We start from the raw sequence: 22,798 nt of genomic DNA, 5'->3' as shown, positions 1-22,798 counted from the left end.
GGTAAGAAATAGGGTAGAAGGAACCAAGATGGACACTTTTTCTTAATGTACTTGTTTTGAAGTTTTACCTATAGGATCGTTTAATGTTTCACTTGATTATAAAAACAGAATTCACAAAATGTGAGAAATCCCTAAAAACCAAAAGCAAAATGAAAAAAGTGGCTTAACTACTGAGAAATACCATTACAAGTGACTTGAAAATACACTAACTATACATTCCTAGTGGGGTTATACCTATTTACTAAGGACAAAGTAAAAAACATACCAACTTTTCACTAATCATATTGTTTGCAATATTAGTACTGTTAGTCTGAAACCATCATATGAGTAGAATAAAACAAGTCAGTGGTGACATTAATAGAAACCATGATTTTCAAGGTAAGAGAAAAAATAAGAGATTAAGGATATTAAATGATAACCCCTCAACTCTAAAATTAATTGGAAATATCAATACAAACATTTCCTAGCTGTTTCCAGCGTTAAGACCTAGAAACATGATCAATACAAGTATCAGTGAACAGCTGACTATATGCTCTTACAAAAAGAACAAGGGCTCCTTAAAGAAATGGCTGAATCCAGGCCTGGGCAGGAAATAGAAGAGCTTGGGACATCCTATTGTACCTGAATGCAAAGAAACCCTCATTATGTCAGGTTCAACTTGAAGGAGCCTCCACAGGCCAGAGATGAGACAATCTGGGCACCAAAAAGAACTGAGTTAGAGTAAAAAACAAGTATTAAAATCCATTAGTTCATAATGAGACTTAGTAAAAATCTCACTGACCAACCTCTGGAGGATGCTAGGAATTTATTCATTCTGAACACTGAAAAAGTTCAAGAATCAATAGTTTATCCTACTTTTTGTATATGAACCAACTGCTTGTTGAGGAAAGCTCCTTATGAAAAAATTATAGCTAATAAATGAAGGAGAGAATGAGGTATCACTATTTTTACTACATTTCATAAAATAGTGGCTGTAGGTAAAGATTAATGGCTACTAAAACTATTAAAAGCTGGCAGCAAATTTCACAATGGATGTGTCAGGCTGACAACACCCAAATCTTACCACAAAAAGAGAAAGAAGCAGGTATTATGTGCCTCCCAACGCCATGTAATAGGTAAATAAATACCATCTCTAAACTAGTCTTATCAAATAATGAAATTTAAAACCAATCAAGCCTCTAAGTACAGTCGTCCCTCCATACTCATGGGTTCTGCATCCAGAGTCAACCAACCACTGATTGAAAATATTCAGAAAAAAATTCCAGAAAGTTCCAAAAAGCAGTTCAATTTGCCAGGCTCAAGCAACTATTTATATAGCATTTACATTGTATTAGGTATTATAAGTAATCTGACATGATTTAAAGTATACAAGAGGATATGCATAGGTTATATGCAAATATGCCATTTTATATAAGGGACTTGAGCATCCATGGATTTTGGTATGCGTGGAGGTCCTGGAACCAATCCCCCATGGATACCAACGGAAGACTGTATAAACTTTCAGGAAACTAACATTAACAGAGGAACATGTTAAATACCACTACAGAAATGTAATCAGTAAAGTTGAGACTGGGAAAACTGAATAAACTCTCACTTGTCTTGTACAAATAAATAGCAAGGAAGAAAGAAGAGGGGAAACCTGTAGGTTGAGACTTAATCTATCAACTACATGCAATGGGTGGATCTTAATTTTGATCCTTATCTGTAAATCCCAAGTATATTTTTAAAAACTAAGTCAGTCTGAACATTGACTGGTTATTTGATTTTAAGGAATTATTGTAAATTTCATGTGGATTTTTTTTTAAATGCTTTAGGGTCCCCACCCCAGGATCAGTGACTCATTCTCACAGGAGAGCACATAGTTCTTCCCATGGCTATGATTTACTACAATGAAAGGATACAAAGCAAATTCAGCAAAGGAAAAAGGCACATGGAATCAAGTCTAGAGGAAACCAGGTGCAAGCTCAAGGAGTCTGCTCCCAGTAGTCACACAAAATGTGCTTAATATGTCCAGCAACATATTACGACAACATGTGTGTAATGTTACTACCAGGGGTGTACAGTGAAGAATGCTCAAGATTTTTATTAGGGATTCATCACATAAGCACTCAATGTCTAGCACATACCAAAATTCCAGACTCCCAGAAGCAGGTGTTCGGCATAAATCATTTTTTTTTCCAGAGTTTATGCAGAGTGAACCACTTTTATCAAGGACTGATGAGAATCCTCCTGAAAGTTAAGTTCCCCAACACCAGCCAAAGGTCAACCACACACAGACCTTTTAAAGAGTAGTAAATCTCTGGCCTGATGTTAGCTGTCTTCTGCACACTTTAAAAAGGATCCTTTTAGAGTATTCAACTGAGCAAATAGATGTCAAGATCAGGATGAACCTACGAAAAATAGGGAGAAAGAGTAGGACTAGGAAGCAATAGCCCTTAGACCACGATGCTGTCTTTCACTTTGAAAGGAGAAGAAAAGAGGGTTGAGCAGGAGAAACATGAGAGTGTGATACAAACAAAATATTCGCCAATCCAATCGTGAGCTCTGGAGCAATGTTGGGCATAATTGCCAGGCCCTAGAACCGCTGCCACACTTAGTCACCAGCTGGAGGATGCCGAGAAAGAGTGTGGCTTTGGCTCAAACACTGTCACAGGTATCAAAAGTGCTGTGGCTAAAAGTTATCAGTTAACTGCATTCATTCGTTGCAGGTCAGCAAGTTCTGTCTTGAAGATCTGAGCACTGTGCCCACCACAGCTGCTAAGGCTATTTCTGGTTGAAAAGACTTAAGGTTTGGGACTTGTTTCAATATAATCCAGTGGTGGTGCTTGGGGACGCTGGTATGGATTAAACAAGATTGGCCAGGAGTTCATAATGATTGAAGCTAGGTGATGAGTTCTTTCTCTCAACCTCTGCTTAAGTTTAAAGATTTCTACAATAAAAAATAAAATGCTCTGTGCTTCAAGTTAAAATCCAAACAAAAGCCTCTTCCCACTTTTTGAAGTTTTCCCACAAGAGTACAAAACTCTAAGTTAACACTCAAGGCTTACAATGAGGACAAGCAGCCTCCTGCCCCAGTCCACCACACTGATTTCTATTCCCCTGATGCAACTGTTTAACTTTCAGCTATTTCTTTTATTTTCCACCATATTTTAAAGTAACATGCTTACACATTGCTTTTTACTTCAAACTGTTATTCTACCCATCCCTGATGTACAGCTCATTTGCCTCCATCTCTTCTTCCTTATAATTGCTAACACAAGGCACTGCTCTAAGTGTTAACATATTTACCTCTTAGGATAGAGGTAGGCAATATGCTATCCCCATTTTACAGATGTGGCACAGAAATTAACTTACTTGGACAGGAGTAAGAAGCAGAGACATGACTCAAACTCTGATCACCTGGCTCTAGGACTTATAATCTTGCAAGGATTGACAAAATCTCTTGCTCTTAAGCACGTTATACAAACCCAGTTGTTTGTAAAAAATCAGTATTTTTTACAATATATTTTTTTACATGTTGACTAAGTAAGTGTTCATAGCTAACTAATGAAGTATGCTTTGATTATAAATCCTTTCTTTCACAACTTTGTTTTCTGTTGAGTACTTAACTCTTCTTTTTGGTTGCTACTTGCTTAATTTTCCATGTACATATTAATTATCCTCATTCTACCACAGTTGTTAAAACTCTTCTACGTTCAGACATTTCAGGTACTCTACTAGTGTTCTGGGTTGCAAAACATCATCTAGAAACCTCTGTCCTATTCTAATCTGGAAAACTTGCTCTTCAGGCTTAGACCTGTTCCACAGCTGTCATGCTGGGATCTCCTTTCACTCCTTCCTGCATTGAATCCTATTTCCTGAATACCATGTTTTCCTCTTTCTTGATTTAAGCCTTGAGTGGGGTAGAAGTGATTAAAGTGCTCTTTCATATAAATAAACCAATCCTCTTCTTCTCAGTTTTATTCCATATGCCTACGTCCAAAGTACCTGATAAATCCAAGGTCTGAACCTTCCAAAGGTTCTTCGATGTCAATTTACTTGCTTGTTGTTGGCTTATCCTTAGGTTTCAGCTTTTTCTGGCCTAAGTTAGGCATCATTTACCCATTAGCTTCTTACCTTCCAAAATTGTTGCTTTCTCTTCTGTGTCTTACTTCTATCATATTTTTTGTCCTCGGGGGTTTATGCATTTATTCTTTTACTGTCTTCTAGGAGGGTGTAAGAAGGAGTGGAGACAAACATGCAACTTAATCTGCCATGTTTAACTTGAAATCTTTATTCACCTTTAGTTTCATTTCTTACTACTCACCATATATCTCCTACACTCCAGCCATACTAATCTACCCTCAGGTAACCCTGTATTTTGTACCTCCTTATCCTTGGTATCCTGTGGCTCTCCTTCAGGAATACAGAACTATCTTCTCTACCTTATAATCTCAGAACTTTAGGTACTCTAAAAGCTAGTTGTGCATATTTCTATCACAGAACTTACACTATAAAATAGCAAGTTTTCATTGAGAAGCAGATACCACGTTCAAACTTTAGTGTGTTTGGGAGGATATACCAGGCCTACAGATGTTTGGAAACATGCAACTCATTAAATATAATAATCTTTTGTATAACTAAAGCTCTTAATAAAATGTAATAAACTGTGACCACTGTGTTTTAGGGTAGTTAAGTGGGAACAAAGAATTCTACACAGAGGTAATAAGAAAAAGGCGTTTTAAAGATTATGCTTTTGGATTTCTTAAAACGAAGAAACTTGTAGTTAGCTCCACTGTTACTTACACAACTACGCAAGAGAAAGTCTTTTTCAGTACAGGCAGCCTCCAACACAGCATTCCCTGCCTCCCATGAAGTCTAATGTATGGCTGAAGATAACCACTGAAAATTCTACAAATTGGTCCAAGCACTGTCTTCTTCCAGCGTTTGCACTGGCAAAAACTGCAGGAGACTGTATGAAACATTTTGTGAAGTGTTGGAAACTTGAAAAACTTCTAAAACAGGGCTCAAGATATCCCCAAAGACCTGAAGCAGAGAGGAAGGAACATACTGAAGCTGACTACACTGTGCCAAGAGCCAACATACAGCTATGGAAGGATAAGACTAGGGTCCTTTTTTCCTCTTATTCTACATGAGTTTCTGTTCTTAGAACCTGAAGTCAAGGTATTACCCCCAATACAGGTATAAGATTATTCTAGTTAGCAACTCTGCATCTTTGAGAATTTAGAAACACTTTGGTGTTATAAAGTCTATATTCTCAGATAAGCCTTAAATATCCTTAAGCTTGTTTTCCCAGTAACATTTTCATTGCTCCAAATACTCTTTAGATGTCTTTTAGAGATATCCTTCAGAGTACATGCTTTTGATTATCCTGAACTATATGACATTTCAGCAAAAACCAATTGTGTTTTCAATTAACAAATCATTGAGTAAAACCTGGGGAATTAAATTCAAGGGAAATTGATTAAGCACAATTTTTAAAACAGGTTTGTTATAAAATAGTAAAAGTGCACTTCCTTAGGTGACTTGTAAGCTAACTAAGCATTTTAGAAGACTCAAACAGTATTAAGCAAAGTACTATCACTGAACCTATCACTAACCTTCCTTCAAAACATGGCTTCCTGGTGTTAAAATGTTTAAATAAGGACAACATTCACCTGGAGGCATGTTCTAGTTTAGCAAATCTTTAATGTCATACTACATGCAAAAAGAAAGCATTTCTTAATCTAATAGATAACATTACTCAGTTTCACACCTTAAATGTAAAGCTTACTCACAGACAAAAATAACTTACTTAAAACTGCTTACAGCAGGACTTTACATATTACATGGAAATAAATCTCACTTGTACAACATGTTAACAATGGTGTATAACTTTTAATAGTGGAAACAATGTAATCAGGTTAAAAGATACCTATGCCAAAGATAAATTATTTAAGAGTACTTACCAAAATAACCTGGATTTATTAATAAATGAAAAGCAGAAAATTTGACTATTATTACTGGATACTTTTCAGGGTTATTGGGGGAAAAAAAGAACATGGTCAAGTAGGTATTTACAGATGAGGAAATTAAAGCTGAACGAGTTCAAAGAAAACAAAGCAAAAAACTCAACCAAAGACCTAGAATTCAAAGCAAATTCTGATTCTAATGACTAAAACTATACAGCCTATAAGAGAACCAATGCTCTGTATACTTAATAGGCTCCTGGCTGCCTTTCTGAAAAGCAGATTCCTGGGCTCTACCCTAGGCCCACCCAATGCAGGGAGTGGGGGTGGGATTTGGTATCCCTCAGGAATCTGCATTATAAATACCGTACCTGGGTGAATCCGCAGTGTTGCCGACCATCGTTTTGAGAAACACTAATGTAAAGGAATGATGTATAAATTTGAAAAGGTGAAATCAACTGATATCTGTAGTCATTTTAACTGATACTTGTAGTCATTTTTCTAAGCACCAAGTGATCTTTTAACACAAGAGAAGAGCAACAATAAAGTCAAAGATCTAACTTCTTCTGCCCTCCTTTTGATTATCATCCATTCCGAATACTGCAAGTCATAGAAAGAGGAAATATTCTAAGTCTTTGGCAAACATGTCAGTAACAACCAAAAAACAATGGGGGAGACTGGTCACTGCACCAGGGTTCTGAAACTAAACCTCTCATCTATAGCTCCCTACTCAAGATCAACATGACACTCTGATCTGATTTTTAAAAATCTTATTCCTTTTCTCCCATGAAAACCCAGACGTCATTAAAACATTTTTGGGATTCCTTTAGAAATAGATCACATCAATACATTCAAAAAAATCAGTTTTGTTACTTTATAGAACTTTTATCTAAAAATACCACTTGATTTTTTTCAGAATTGGCTCAGTGACTTCTATTTGCAGTAGCCATAATTAAGAATATTCAAAAGCATGCACCACAGGCTTAGAATAACTTAAAAAATCTTAAAAGAATGCTGGCAGCAATGACGACATTATCCTAAGATGTTCGCCAGAAGAGCTTTTAAATTGTAGCCTAGCGTAAGTTACCCTCCAAGTTCTAAGTGATGCTATGACATTTCCATTTGATCTCAATCCCATGGTAGAACCTTGACACGCTGTTAAAAGCAGCAGTTTAACCTATTTGGTTTAAAAATCCTTTGAATACTAGCGAGTTATGCATTTTCCTTACAGAAAAAGGCACACAGGTGTTTACTGATTTAAAGTTTCTGTTCTGTGACATAACTGGAGAGAATGACAGAAATTTTTTTAATTATGCAAACTGCTTTATAATATTTTATATATACTTATTTATACATTAAGGTATTTTATAAGCATGCTTCTCTCAAAATGAGAGGTAGTGTAGTAGAGTGGTTCTAAGTATGTGCTCTTCTGAATCTCAGTCTACCACTTATCACCTATTCAATACAAGGTATATTAACTTCTCTAAATCTCAGTTATTCCCTCTTTACACTTAGAAAAGTATCCACTTCATTGATTGTTTAATGAGGATTACATGAGATAATCCAGGAAAAGTACTTGTATAGTGCCTGGCACATAGTGTCGTCTTAACGAGATAATTATTGAACCATGCTTTAAAAAGGGTACTTCAGGGCTTCCCTGGTGGTGCAGTGGTTGCGCGTCCGCCTGCCGATGCAGGGGAACCGGGTTCGCGCCCTGGTGTGGGAGGATCCCACATGCCGCGGAGCGGCTGGGCCCGTGAGCCATGGCCGCTGGGCCTGCGCGTCCGGAGCCTGTGCTCCGCAACGGGAGAGGCCACAGCAGAGGAAGGCCCGCATACCACAAAAAAAAAAAAAAAAAAAAAAGGGTACTTCAGAATAATTTACTAAAAAGTCAAAACAAAAAGAGATTGTTTCTGAGGTAAACTGACATTTCTATTTGAAATGTGAACACTATGGAGCATGAAAGATTATATAAGTAGTTTTCATGTCACTATGAAAACTCTCTCTCATGTTTAAAGATTTCAACTTTGCCTAGCCATAGACAATTCACTAAGATATGATACGGAAATAAAATAACTTTCATAAGCATTTTCCCTCTTTATATATATACTTCCTTGTTCAAACTACTATGTGTTTTCTAGCTTACATTTCTCTTTATAGAAATCAGCTCCAATTTATAAATCAAGGTCTCTAAATTAGAACACTAAATTTAATAAAGCAATTAAAAAAAGCAAGTCACTAACAAGACTAGTATTCCCAAATTCACCTTTTTAACTGACCTGTAAATGTACCTGTTGAATCCTTAGGGGAAGGTATATGAGGAGATTCTGAGATCTAGTTTAACCCTAAGCCCAATTCAGAAAGCTTGTCTTAGAACGATTGACTGATGCATTTAAGAGTCTAATTCAAAGGAAAGCCAGAACTAGATCTCAGAACAAATATTCAACTACTACAGAGTATTCTCCCCCACTCAAGAATTTACCAATACTGAACGGTTGATGGAGCAGACAGAAGAAATAAAGAATACTTCTTAAACAGTGGTTCTGGAACTAATTCTGCAAATACTACTCCCATGTTAACCGTACCTTTTATATGGTCTGGGTTGGGGTTTGAGTTTTTAAGAGGAAGTGCAAGTTTAGGGAATTCAGAGAAATTATCATCAAGTCAAAAGAAACATTATGTGAATGATAATATACTAAAATTGCCACAAAACTCAAAACAGAATATTTCAATTGGTTAAAAAGGAAAAAAAAAGAATGTACCAATACGTCATAAAAGATAAATTCTCCACAAACACATGATGGACACTGCTTTCTGTGTTAGCCAAGGTACAGATAAAGACTGCATAATGGAAAATGGTCCCTCATTTAAATGATACAGATCATTTAGCTGGAATGAAATATAATTTCTTTTAGAAAAAGACGTAACTAATCCTTTATGTATATGGAAACAAAATGGAAAAATCAACAAGCCATAAGCCACCTATACAGGTACTAAAATAAAGATGAATACTCAGATTCCTCAGGTATTGTATATCATCTCCAGCCTTTAATATATTTACTATGTTTAAATTGTCATATCAACCCCTTTCCCCCATATTGGTTCTTAGTAGCAACTGATAAGGCTGTACAAAAGGCAATCGGTGAGTGGTTCTTAAACTTGAGTATACATATTAACCACCCAGAGGTCTTATTAAAACACAGACTGCAGGGCCACCTCCAGAGAGCGATTCATTACATCTGGAGTAAGTACAAGAACTTGGATTTCTAACAAGTAATGTTGATGTTCCTGGACAGGACTATACTTTGAGAACCACTAGTCTAAGGCAGTGGTTCTCAACCACGGCTACACATTAGAATCACAGAGGAACTTTTGAGACAGCAATCCCCTGAGGTCCCAAAGATCAATCATACAAGAAGTTCTGGGGGTGGGTCCTAGGCACTGATATTTGTAAAGCTTCCTAGACAACTAATGTGTAGCTAGGGTTGAGAACCGCTAGTCTAATTAAGAGGAATCTAAACCAAATCCACTAAGAACAGATGTTTCTTAATACAAAAGCAGGGTAAGGAATTAAGCCTTTATCTGTTGATAAAGCAGCCAAATGATGAGTAAAGATTAAATTCAGTAGTGTGGCCTCAGTTGCTTACATACCCAGGGTTTAACTCAAAGTTGTATGAGTGCTGTCTGCTTTAAAAACCAGGCCAAGTCTAAAGCAAGTCTTTAGGTCATACAAAATGGTTGACCTTTGAAGTTATGTAGGCTATTACCAACTACATGTACCATGTTTAAGGCAGAGCGGCAATAATGCATATTGGTTAACCCTTAAGCTCTGGAGTCAGACAATTTAACAGATGGCAAGTTATGTAAGTAAGCCTTGGTCTCTTCATATGGGAGTTAATGTAACTAACATTATAGTTATTCTAAAGATTACATGAGCATTCATGTAAGAAGTTAGCTCAGAGTCTGGCACATAAGAGTTAATGTAATTAAATAGCTGTAAGCTATGCTATAGACATATTAACCTACCAGAAACACTAAGGTAATGATTGCCCCTTTCCCAGTCTACTTCCCTATCAGTCAAGATCATGGCTCATCACCACACTTAGCTTCAGGATCTCTACTCTCACAAGACTGCAGTCACAGATTTGTGAATTTAGATGTTCATGACCCTTAAAATTTTTAAACCTTAAATAACTACAGAGAGTAACTAATTAATGGGAATAAAGACAACTTTTAGAAAGCTATGGAAATATACAGTACAAGCTTACTATGAAATAAGGGAAAATTTGATGTTCTTTTTCTTTAATTGACCATTTAATCACTCCATGAGTTTATAATTGCCTATATTACCTTGACATTTGCTCACTTCTGAATCCCCTTCCCTTTTGTTTTCTGCCCAAAATACCACTAAAAACAAAAGTTTCAAGCAGATGTAGTCATTCTCCAATAAACACACTTTAGGGGTGTGATCATTTTGTGATGTATAGAAATATTGAATCACTATGCTGTCCACCTGTAGCTAACATAATGTTGTAGGTTAATTATACCTCCTATACTATAGGATGGCTCTAATCAAAAAAAGTTTTGGTGAGGATGTGGAGAACTTGGAACCCTCATACACAACTCATGGGAATGTAAAATGGTGCAGCCACTTTGGAAACAAGTCTGGCAGTTCTTCCCAAGGTTAAACGTAACTGCCATACAGCCCAGCAATCTCGCTGCCACATACATGCCAAAAAACTAAAACAAATGCCTACACAAAAAAAATAGTACATGAAGGTTCCTAGCAGCAAAAAGTAGAAAACACCAGTGTCCATAAACTGATAAATGGACAAATAAACAGTGGTAATATGGAGCATTATTTGACAATAAAGGAATATGGTACTGATATAAGCTTCAACATGGATGAACCTTGAAACATTATGCCAAGTGAAAAAAGCCAGTCACGAAAGACCACGTTATAGGATTCCACTTACATGCAATGTCCAGAATAGGCAAATCCAGAGTCAGAAGATTCCCGATTGCCTATGGCTGAGAGGGGTTGGAGGAAGGGCTGGTGGGGGTAGGGAAATGGGGAGTGACTGCTAATGGGTACGGGGTTTGTGGAAGACCAAAATGTTCTAAATTAGATTGTGGTGACTATTGCACAGTCCTGTTAATATACTAAAAAAACACTGAATTTTACACTTTAAATGGGCGAATTGAATGCTATGTGAATTATACCTTAATAAAGCTGCTTTTAAGAAGTTAAAACTTTACAGAAGACTTAAGAATCCGTTGGAATCTAAATCTCTAAAGTCTAGATTTAATATTTGTACTGCTAGCTCTTTCTCCCAAAGTACTTACTGGATTGGTTTAATTCTAAAAATACAAAGGCCTTGCTAAGGCAAGGGTGATGACAGATGAATAGTATAGAATAGCCATCATGAAAACACAAAACAGAACAAACCCACATATATGTTCTTTGTAGCAGGCACTTTGATGTTAACTCCACAATTTTGCTTTATATTATTTGCAGTAAGAAGCTCTCAATTCAGTCTATGTTCATCAAGGAATCTATAGAAAAGGGACCCCTGAAAACAGTAACTCTTAACATAACCTGCTTTTTATGCACTTAGAATATTTGTATCTATAATTTTGAGAGGAAAAATGGAATAAGATTAGCAAACAAATGATTTCCCTGAGATTCTAGAACAATGTCAACTACTAGATTTGGCTTTTGGGAGCGTTGTTTTGTGGAACACATCTACCTAATAAGTAACACTATAAATCTGTAATATGTATCACTCCTCACAGATTAAAAATTGTTTTAAATTCTGCTCTGACTGGAGTGGGGATTGAAGATGCAGAGTAGTATACCTACTTATCTTGTTCTGAGACAGCAATGCTTTTAATGAAATTCATTTCAAAGACTGAGAATTCATTTGGTCTGGTTAATATATTAGGACCTGTAGGTCACTATAAAAGTAACTTTTGAACAGTGCCATTTTAAACTGACAAACACTGCATATCCCAGAAGAATTCCTCGGACAGGTTTCTTGGTCCCATGTACAATACCTCTCTGCACTGGCTAAATGACAGGCTGTTCAAAACGCACTGCTGCACTCAGAGTTTGGAGACAATTAAGCAGATTACTTTCAACTTAATCTATGAGAAAAATGAAGTTAATTCATTGAGAGAAATGACAGTACTAAATTAGAATCATAAATGGAATGGGATGGCAGCCTATATGTACACTTAAAGTCTATTAAGTACAAAAAAATTGTCTGACAAATACTGCTTTGGAAGTAAAAATTAGAGTGATTGGATTAATGACCTCTAACTTTATTTCCCTTTGCAATGTAACATTTCTAGTAATTCCCCCTGTCTAAGGTTGAAGATAGCCAACACTTGTTTTTGTCTCCTTCTCAGTGCGGACCATTCTCTATCTTTAGAGATTTGACTGGTAGAAGTTTATGTTATCCTGAAACCTACCTTCTATGTTGTACAGAACTTTCACCCAGAGCTTTTAAAATATGAAAGCTATCTTGATCCCAGTCTTTTCAATGTAATACTTAGTTCTTTTAGCTATTCTTCATGTTGATTTTACATTTTGACTTCTACTCTAAAGATGCACCAGGTCCTGTTGGTATTATTCTTAAAGCACGAAGATGGAAAACAATATTCCAAGTAGCGAATAACCAGCCCGGTAAAACGGTAGCACCACCAGTCTTGTTCTAGATATCTTACTTCTAATAAAACATCCTACAGTGTAACTATTTGATAGCTACATTCTATTGACTAAGTTGGAGCTTACTACTCACTAAGAATCTATTACTACTGCTAAGCCATGTACTTCACAATCTATCTTCAATGCATCGACCGTCCAGGAATATAAGAACTTGTTTAATAAGTTACTGAAATTAACACGAACTTGACTATAGTTTTTAACTTTTCTGATAACCGTGACAAATGAAACTAACAGGATTCGTTATCACATCCATATGGGATCATGATTTTTTCTAGATGCTTATACCACCCTTTTGTTATCTGGAACTCTTACCCAGAAACTCATCTATTTTATTTATTTCATACTTTACTCTGTATAGTCCTTTTCTCTTTTTGAAGATATGAATGACATTTACTAAGCTTCGGATATCTAATGTCTCAAAGAAAGTTCAGCTACCATATCTTTAGGTTGCCAGCACTGAAACAATTCCATCATATAAAATTATTTTGGATAATTTTAGTCTTCTCATGCATGTTGGGTTTAGACTAACATTCATTCTAATCAAGACAAACTTCTTCATTAAAAAATAACCAAATAAACGCTAAGATATTGTGATTTATGTTCTAACATTGTACCAAACTCAGGTCTAGCCCTTGGAAAGTCTTATTCCAAAACCAACTAAGAGCTCCTAAAACTGTAAAAAATTTAATAAGCCTTAGTTCACTTAGTGTTTAAAGCTTCTTACCCTATTTCTACACTGTGCCATTCTATACAATTTTTTTTTTTTTTGCCAAATAATAACTCCTTTATTGGCCAGAATCAGGTCCCAGGTAGCAGGTTTCTGAGTTATTTCTTTTCTCCAAGAAACAGAATAATAACTTGAAGCAAATCAAGAACTCTACTTGTTGACAGCCGATATACAGATAGCTTAAGTCCTCCACTCTTGCCTCTTTGCCATGGTATTCATAAACCCAGACACTGGTTACTATTAACACATCAACTCCAATCCCTTTCTATCCCAGGCTTGATTTACCAATATTGCCAGTCCTGGCCAATCCCAGATCTTAATACTCATTCTAGTTGTTGGTTCTATTATCATCTAATACGGTAAAAAAACAGTATGATTGCACATTTGAAATAAGCCATGTTGGCAAGTTAACTACAACCATAAGAAGTATCAGAAAAGATGAAAGGGACCTACTTTTGACCCCTTTCCAGGTATCCTGGAAATCTGAGTTGACACCAGTCTTTTATACCATTTTTGTTAAGAAAAATCAAAACCATTTTAGGATCTTGAACTCACACCTGATAAAGATTTGGTTTCATATTTTCTATACATATTAAAATGTCACTTGAATGAAGACAAAGATCATTTAGTGTTGAATAAACACTAAATCTTTCCCCATAGTAACTTTTATTCTAGGATTTTGAAAATAGGTAAGGAAAATAATTCAGTGTTAAAGTCTAAGCCCTCAAAGCAAGTTCTTAATACTGTTTTCAAATGAACATTTAAAAACATTTTGTTGTATGAAATGGATGACTAATAAGAACCTGCTGTATAAAAAAATAAATAAAATTCAAAAAAATTTTTTTGTTGGGAGGGGGGGATTGGGAAGCGATTGCTGGGCATATAGTTTTTTGGGGGAAAATAAAAATGTTCTAAGAGTAGTGTGTGATAATGCACAATCCTATGTTGTACCCTTTAAATGTATAAATTTTATGTGAATTATCCCAATAATAGCTTTTAGAAAATATTTCAACCTCATTCTAAAGGCTATTACAGGGACTTCCCTGGCAGTCTGATGGTTGAGACGCCGCACTTACACTGCAGGGGGCATGGGTTCGATCCCTGGTTGGGGAACTAGCATCCCATATGCCCCACGGCATGGCCAAAATAAATAAATAAATGAATGAATGCTATTACATTACACACTATTGTATACTTTCTAGAATATTATTAAAATACATAGCAAAAACTCTAATAGAGGACCACACAAAGAGAAACCCTTACATATTGAATTAAGCCAGGTATTAGGATACCCAAAACAACAAACCACTTAGGAGCCAGGTGCTAAATGTTGAGGAGCCCTTATTATATTACAACCACTAAACAAACAAAAATAAAAACAAATGGTACTACACCGAACATGACTCCTAGATGATTTCTTCTGAAAGACTATTATTTGAAAACAATCTTGAGATGGAAGATTTTGCTTCTACAAACAAAAACATGAATGAAGTCCTCAACAGCATGAGCACTTACTCATCATACTCGATATGATAAATAACGTCTTCATCAGCAGCAACAGAATCTGAATTAGACGTAGAGGGTACATTGTCCAATTTATTTGTGTTCTCTTTGGAATTATGATTTATATTTCCATTAGTCCTTTTATAAGAACTGCCATTCTTCAGTGGAGTTTTGCCACGTGAGAGTCCATCAGAAGCTCTAGTAACACTATGTATACGTGCTTCAAACCAAGCACCAAGGGCGACATCTCTGGCATCCACCAATTCATTTACCTAAAAAAAAGTTTAAAATTAGTTAATGAAGCGTAATTTCATCTACTGCTTCAAAAACATTAATATAACTCAAGTTATTTTGAGGGTTATCATAGTTAATATTTGCAGATATTCATGTTTAAAGTAATTTCAAAGATTAGAATGAAACTATTCTTTTTGGATTATACTGTCAAATCTGTTATTTACTAATATGAAAATTAACTTTCCTCCCAATATCCTTCAATGAAATAGGTATTTTCTTTAACTATTCCTTACCCATATCTATATTAGACTTTTCAAATATAATTCTTGTGTACCCAAGAGTCATTCTGGCATGTCATTCATTAAGAATGTCACTAACAAAAAGCCAGAACTTTGAAGCATTATGACTGTGATATTAATTTGTTCCATTAATTTCTTCAGAATCCTACAGATAATTTACAGTCAGTCCAACCAGAAAACAGTATTAAATAGAAAATAAAACTCGAAAACGAGGGACTTACGCACATGTACAAAGGAAAGAATCTAGTGAACCTACCTATACAAAATGTAGATAAGTTCCACCAACAGCAAGTCACTAGCAAATGCATTATTTAGTACCTCAAAGAACAAAGAAAATATAAAGAGAACAGAGCTATAAAGATGCAAAATGTATGTAGTCAACTCTAGTGGATGGTCCAGAACTAAACCATACAATCTAACAAAAGGAAAACAGGGTATTAAAAGACAGGTATACCAGAGAAATTTAGAGTTACCTAAGGAATCGGGTTAAAAAAAAAAAAAATACTGTCCTAAAAAAGCTGAGGGAATTGGTCTAAAGGTCAAAGCCCTTTCAGGAGCAACAACCAAGAGACAACCCTTCAACTTTTTAAAAAGTCTTTAAAAAGAAAAAAAAAATGACATTACTAATATAAGATCATTACCTAATCAAGCTAGCTTTTCCTGAGGGTCTAAGACCACTTAAGGTATCCAACAGAATTCTGACAGATGGTATCACATGGGGTAGGGGTGGGGGTGAGTATGCACTAAAGTTAATACCCATATACCAGGTATTATGCAAGGCTCCTTTAGTTAGGCTTGTCTAACTAACCTTAATAATTAATAAATCATATTTTACAGGATAAGGAAACAAAGGCTCTGACAAGTTATCTTGCTCCAAATGAAAGTTAATAAAACGTAAAACTAGGATTTGAAGACACCTTGACCTTAAAGCTTATGTTTTTGCTGCTACTCATTACTATACATTTTGTAAAGCTATAGCTACCATAGTGATTCCTCTGATGGATCTCAGCAAAGTTGACTGAAAACCTTCTGGAAAGAACTGACCATTCTCGATGCCATTAAGGACATTTGTGATTCATGGGCAGAGGTCAAAATATCAACATTAATAGGATTTAGAATACATTGATTCCAACCCTCATGGATGACTTTGAGGGGTTCAGGACTTCAATGTGATGGAAGTAGCAAGAGAGCTAGAATTAGAGGTGGATCCTGAAGATGTGGGTGAATTGCTGTAATCTCATGGTAAAACTTGAATGGATAAGGAGTTGCTTCTTATGGATGAGCAAAGAAAGTAGTTTCTTGAGATGGAAGCTACTCCTGCTGAAGATGCTGTAAAGATTGTTGAAACAGCAAAGGATTTAGAATACTATATAAACTTAGTTATAAAGCAGTTGCGGGGTTTGAGAGGACTCAACTCCAATTTTGAAAGTTCTACTGTGAGTAAAATGCTATCCAACAGCCTTGTATGCTACAGAAAACTTGTTTGTGAAAGGAAGAGTCAATCTATGTGACCAAGTTTCACTGCTGTCTTATTTAAGAAACTGCTACCCTGATCAGGCAGCAGCCATCAGCACGGACGCAAGACCCTCCACCAGCAAAAAGATCACGACTTGCTGAAGGCTTAGATGGTTATTTTTTAATACAGCATTTTAAAATTAAGGTATGTACATTTTTAAAAGAAATTATGCCATTGTACACTTAATAGACTATAGTATAGCATAAATGTAATTTTTGTATGCACTGGAAAACAAAAAACTTGTTTGACTTTACTACGATATTCTTTTTTGCGGTCGTCTGGAGCCAAACCCGTATTATCTCTGAGATATGCCCGTAGCCACATTTAGAGAAGAGTCTTTCATGTCGAAGTATTTGATAAAAACCCAAATAAACAAAAAAAAACCCAAGTATGAGAGGCAAGGAAAAATCATTAAAAAATAAAACAGCACCAAGAGCAAATACTTGAGAAATTACCATAGCTAGCTGTAGCACTTTGTATGTTCTGTGGAAAACACACAAGCTCTGCAGATAAACCTCAGTTTAAGCCCTTGCTTATCACCTACTAGATGTAACCTTGAACAAGTTACTTAACCTGTCCCAGCCTCAGCTTCTTTTATAAAGTAACATGCTTCACAGTATATTGAGATTAGGTGACAAATCTGTATGATGTGCCAACCTAGCAAGCATATAGTAGGAACAAATGAAATAACTCTCCTTCCACTAAGTATCAACATATGTCCTACGTTAAAACTTATTAAAACTCCTAGTATGGTCTTATTACCATACCATGGTTATTTGGTAAATACATTAGCCATTTAACGTTATATATGTTACTTCCATTAAAAATTACAATGCAACATCATTCTTATTTTCCAATTAGGTTCAGAAGTGAAATACACTTGCCCTCAGAAGATACACAGCTAGAAATGGGAGCTAAGTTGATAAAGGTTTCTCTAACTCTTAACATGATTCTCTCATTATACGGTGTTTCTTCAGAGTTACAAATCAAAACACAATATGGTTCCATTTATATAAAGTTCAGAAAGAGGAAAATTAGGGATGCATACATAGGTTAAAGGTTATTAAGAGGTTAAGTGTAATAAAAGGTTAAAGCTAATAAAAAGTAAAGAAATGACTACCATAGAAGTTTGGGTAGTAGTTACAACTAGGGAGGAGGGAGTTTAATAAAAAGGGGCACATGAGAAGCTCCTGGCGTACTGCTGTTCTATTTCTTAATTTGAGTGGTATTTATGGACACTGACTTCATAATATCTTGTTAAGTTCTACTCTTATTTGTTGTCTATTACATTTCATGATCAACAAGGTTAAATAAAGCAGCACTGCACTATAGACAAAAGACAGGAAATATAAGAAATCCATGATTTTTACTTAGTAATCACTGATAATTTTCCTCTTTATTTGCTACAATAAGCATAGACATGTAAAAAGTTTTAACAGTGCCACACACTTAGCTAAACCCTAAAAGCTTACTATCATCATGCTAAACAGTTATTATTTAAGCCAGAATGAGTCATTTCAACAGTAAGATCTGATGTGAGTCATACAAAGCTTCCACATCTAAAAACCAGAATTAAAACCAACTTAGGCATCAGAGGTCCACCTGGTTTCAGAAAATAAATTACTTCCTAGAGTCAGTGTGATTCAATGTGTTGTACAATGGGAATGGATGGACCCAACCTCCGCAATCTTCCACAGACTTTCTAAACGTGATAGTGGTATCTGGTTTCTTACAACATATGAAAAGCTATCTGAAATTGACCAAATATCACTCAAAGTTATCAAATGGGGCAAAACAAGACTGATACTGGATAACAACTTCAGATTAAAATTTCATCTTAAAGTTTAAATGTTCACCTATGTCTGTTTTGAGTACAATACTTTGAAAATCCACTTTTTGTGCCTGCTTATCATGAGGTCCAAAAATATTCTTAGGCAAAAGGAAGGGAAAGCCTCCAAATCTGTTTGCTCATCCATAAAGAAAAATCTTTATAAAGCAAAAATTACATAGGCAAGAATTCATTAAGAGGAAAAAAAACCTCCCAATTTTTAAAAGATTCAGACACAATTTAATGAAAACTTGATATACTCACTATTCAGAGACTTACTCTAAGGAAAATAGACAAAATTCAAAGCAAACTCAAAATAAGTCAAAAGTAGAAGCCTCTGAGCATTTTCAGGCTAGCCCAAAAGAATATCTAATATAATTATGAAGGCAGAGGGCAATATCATCTCTTTACCCCTCATTTCTAGTACCTAGTAAAAATATACCCTCAATATCTAAATATTCAATGAATGGATTATACAGAAATAAGCCCTTCTATATGAAAAAGTCACTGGTCAAAATTTCAAATATCTACGACAATTACCGCGCTTCATCCAAAAAAGCAACTAAGTTTGTGTTAGCCTCTTCAACTAAAGAGGAAGGTTAAGTGCAGCTCTGACTAAACATATTACTTTACAAATAACAGTAGCCTTTTGAGAGTTTACATGCCAGGTTCCAAGTGTATTTCTAAATGAGGAAAGGGAGACAATGTACTTATACTCGCCAAATGTGTCCAATTCAGAAAGCTGGCTGAAGTGAAATTTGAAACCAAGTCTGACAACAGAGCTCAAGTCCTTAACATCTATGCTATATATTAATATGAAATATAAGAGATGTTTAAAAAACGAAACAAAACCAAGTACTAGAAATAGTTGACAGCCAAAGTGCTAACACTGCAAATAAAAAGCAAAGATCTGTTAAGAGAAGTAGTTTCTCATGATGCTTGTCTGAATTAGTTTGGGGGAGGGGACACAACTGGGTATTGAGAAGTGTGCTAAACAGAGAATTTAAATTGACCTTAACTACTTAACCTTGATTAATCTCAGATCTGCAGATTCATAAGCTGTGAAAACAAATTCATACCTACATGGCCCAAAACAAATCAAGTCAAAAGTAGCAGCTTCTAAACTGCTGCCCTTAAAAGTTAAATGTAATAATGTAAGCTTAATATGGACACAGATGGTTACATAAGTATTTACAGATACATGGATATACAAGAGTTATTATACATACTACATGTATTTCCTTGCTCTGTCAGCTGAGGGCCCTAAAAACAAGGACACCCCAGTAGCAAAGAGCACCTAGAGCCCAGATCTTAGTTTCCAATACCATTCTCCAATTAAAGGAACCAAGGATCCTTGGAGAAATGGTTGACTGCAGGACTGGGGCAGGAAACTTACAAGATGAGCCCGAAAGAAAAGCGCTAGTGCTAGTGCCAGAAAGAAAGCACTTTAATGAAAATCAAAGAAACACAAAATAATGGGGGTATATGGAAGGGACACAGGAGAAAAAATATCCATACTGATGTCAATAAATGGCTGAAGAAATGGAGAAGAGACAAGTCTCCCGCATAAAAGAATTCCCAATAATTTTTGTAGATAATCTGACTATATGCAGTTTGGGCTGCATATAATGACTTCATCTCAAAAAAAAAATACAGTATGTAAAGGGGGGTGGGGGAAAGTAAACTGACAGTGAAGAAATGTGACACACACTACACCTTGGCCGGGTGATTATGGTTCACATCAACAGTAGTAAGTTACTATTGATGTAAAACCTAAATTATAATCACCAAATAGAATGTCAACAGTACAGTGTCCTAGATATGTGATGAAAATAGTACTTCAGCTCTGTGCTCTTCCTCCCAAAATATGTAAATCCAGTCTAATGATGAGGAAAACAAATGAATCCTAACATGGCATTTTACAAAATACCTGACCGATACTCCTCAAAACTGTCAAGATCATCAAATACAAAGTCTGAGAAACTGCCACAGCCAAGAGGAGCTTAAGGAAACATGACAACTGTCTTAGTATAATACTAATGTAAATGTAATATGGTATCCTAGATGGGATTCTGGAACATAAAAGACATTAGGTACAAGCTAAGGAGATATGGTTCATTAATTATAACAAACGTGCCACACACTAATGTAAGATGTTAACAGGGCAAACCAGGTGTGGGATATATGGAAACTCTGTAGTATCTTCCCAATTATGCTGTAAATCTAAAACTGTTCTAAACTAATAAGTTTATTTTTAAAATAATGTGAAAAAATATCAAGTAGAAAGTTTTGGTAACTGAAAGAGAGACGAAATCAATGAGTGACGTAGACAACAATTTGGCAAGTGGGCTTTCAATATTAACAATTCAATCTGAACTGTGAGCACTACATAAGGCACTAATTTATGTAAGTTTTGTGCATATCATGTAAATTTATTCCCAGACTTTTGTTTTGTTACTACACTTTTTCTTTTACTAAATTATCATAGTAAGGAAAGCTACTTAAACAGCCACTCTGACGGCTCATAATTCTCTAAGGTATTTTCTCAGCTTTCCAGGTATTCCTAAGTGAAGACTGCCTTCTCCAGTATTTACAACACTTTGTTTTCTGCTTATCTGTATTATCTAGCACTTCTAGAAAGATGTTAAACAATAGCATTAACGGGCTTCTTTGTCTGGCTCCTGTCTTTAATGGGAATGTTTGTGGCTTTTACCCACCATTAAGCATGATGCTGGGTGTGGTTTAAAAATATTCATCTATTCCATCTGTTCCTCTTACCAAGGATTTTTTTAAAATATCAGAAGTGAATTCAAATTTTTATTTAGATGCAGAAAACAGATTAGATCATTTGTTTTCTTTGGTTTATTAATATGAAATATTAAAATATTTCTTAACAATGAACTATCCCACTTCCTGACAAACCACAATTAGTCAAGGTATATTCTTCTACTATACAGTTATAATTTTATTTGCAAAACATAACTTAGGTTTTACATCAATATGTAGTGATACTAGTGTGCTTTTTATCATGTTTTAAATATCAGTATTACACTAACTTTATAGAACAAATGAAAGCTTTCCTTTTTTTTTTTTTTTTTTTTTTTTTTTTCATTTGTGGGTCAATTTAGATATCTTTGTGGGTTTAAAGCAATTCATCAGTGTAGCCAGGCCAGGTACTTTGATACAACTCTTTGCCAGTTTTGATTCTTTCCATTTTTATGGATCTGTTTGCATTTTTCCATAGATCTCTATTTGCATTTTCTTAATTCATTTTGTCTACCAATCTTTAATTTTTAGCCTTGAAAAAGCTCTGAAAAATTAAGTTTGGGTCCCAGTTTATCCCAACCAGTTAAGAATTAAGAAAAAATATAAGGATAGAGGGGCTTCCCTTGTGGTGCAGTGGTTAAGAATCTGCCTGCCTGGGCTTCCCTGGTGGCGCAGTGGTTGAGAGTCCGCCTGCCGATGCAGGGGGACACGGGTTCGTGCCCCGGTCCGGGAAGATGCCACATGCCGCGGAGCGGCTAGGCCCGTGAGCCATGGCCGCTGAGCCTGCGCATCCGGAGCCTGTGCTCCGAAACAGGAGAGGCTACAACAGTGAGAGGCCCATGTACCACAAAAAAAAAAAAGAATCTGCCTGCCAATGCAGGGGACACGAGTTCAAGACCTGGTCTGGGAAGATCCCACATGCCGCGGAGCAACTAAGCCCGTGCGCCACAACTACTGAGCCTGCGCTCTAGAGCTCACAAGCGACAACTACTAAGCCCATGTGCCACATCTACTGAAGCCTGCGCTCTAGAGCCTGTGCTCCGCAACAAGAGAAGCCACTGCAATGAGAAGCCCACACACGGCAACTAGAGAAAGCCTGCGTGCACCAATGAAGACCCAACACAACCAAAAATAATAAATAAAAATAAAATTAAAAAAAAAAGATAGGGCTTCCCTGGTGGCGCAGTGGTTGAGAGCCCGCCTGCCGATGCAGGGGACACGGGTTCGTGCCCGGGTCCGGGAAGATC

General features: G+C 36.0%; 1 protein-coding gene across 4 annotated transcripts in view; it reads right to left on the bottom strand.

The window, feature by feature from the left end:
* Positions 1 to 22,798, bottom strand: part of UHRF2 (ubiquitin like with PHD and ring finger domains 2) — an 82,094-nt gene that overhangs the window by 51,483 nt on the left and 7,813 nt on the right. For all 4 annotated transcript variants that reach the window (XR_003681266.2, XM_028493974.2, XM_028493973.2 and 1 more), the window contains exon 3: positions 14,921 to 15,180. Coding sequence is in view for 3 of the 4 variants with exons in the window: in XM_028493974.2 (XP_028349775.1) it covers positions 14,921 to 15,180 (260 nt within the window). In the remaining variant the exon portion in view is untranslated. The remainder of the gene's footprint in view (positions 1 to 14,920; positions 15,181 to 22,798) is intronic.

Source organism: Physeter macrocephalus, chromosome 9, assembly GCF_002837175.3.
Source record: "Physeter macrocephalus isolate SW-GA chromosome 9, ASM283717v5, whole genome shotgun sequence".
Classification (NCBI taxonomy): Eukaryota; Metazoa; Chordata; class Mammalia; order Artiodactyla; family Physeteridae; genus Physeter; species Physeter macrocephalus.
The sequence above is the reverse complement of the archived record's forward strand: the minus strand, read 5'-3'. Positions and strand labels throughout refer to the sequence as shown.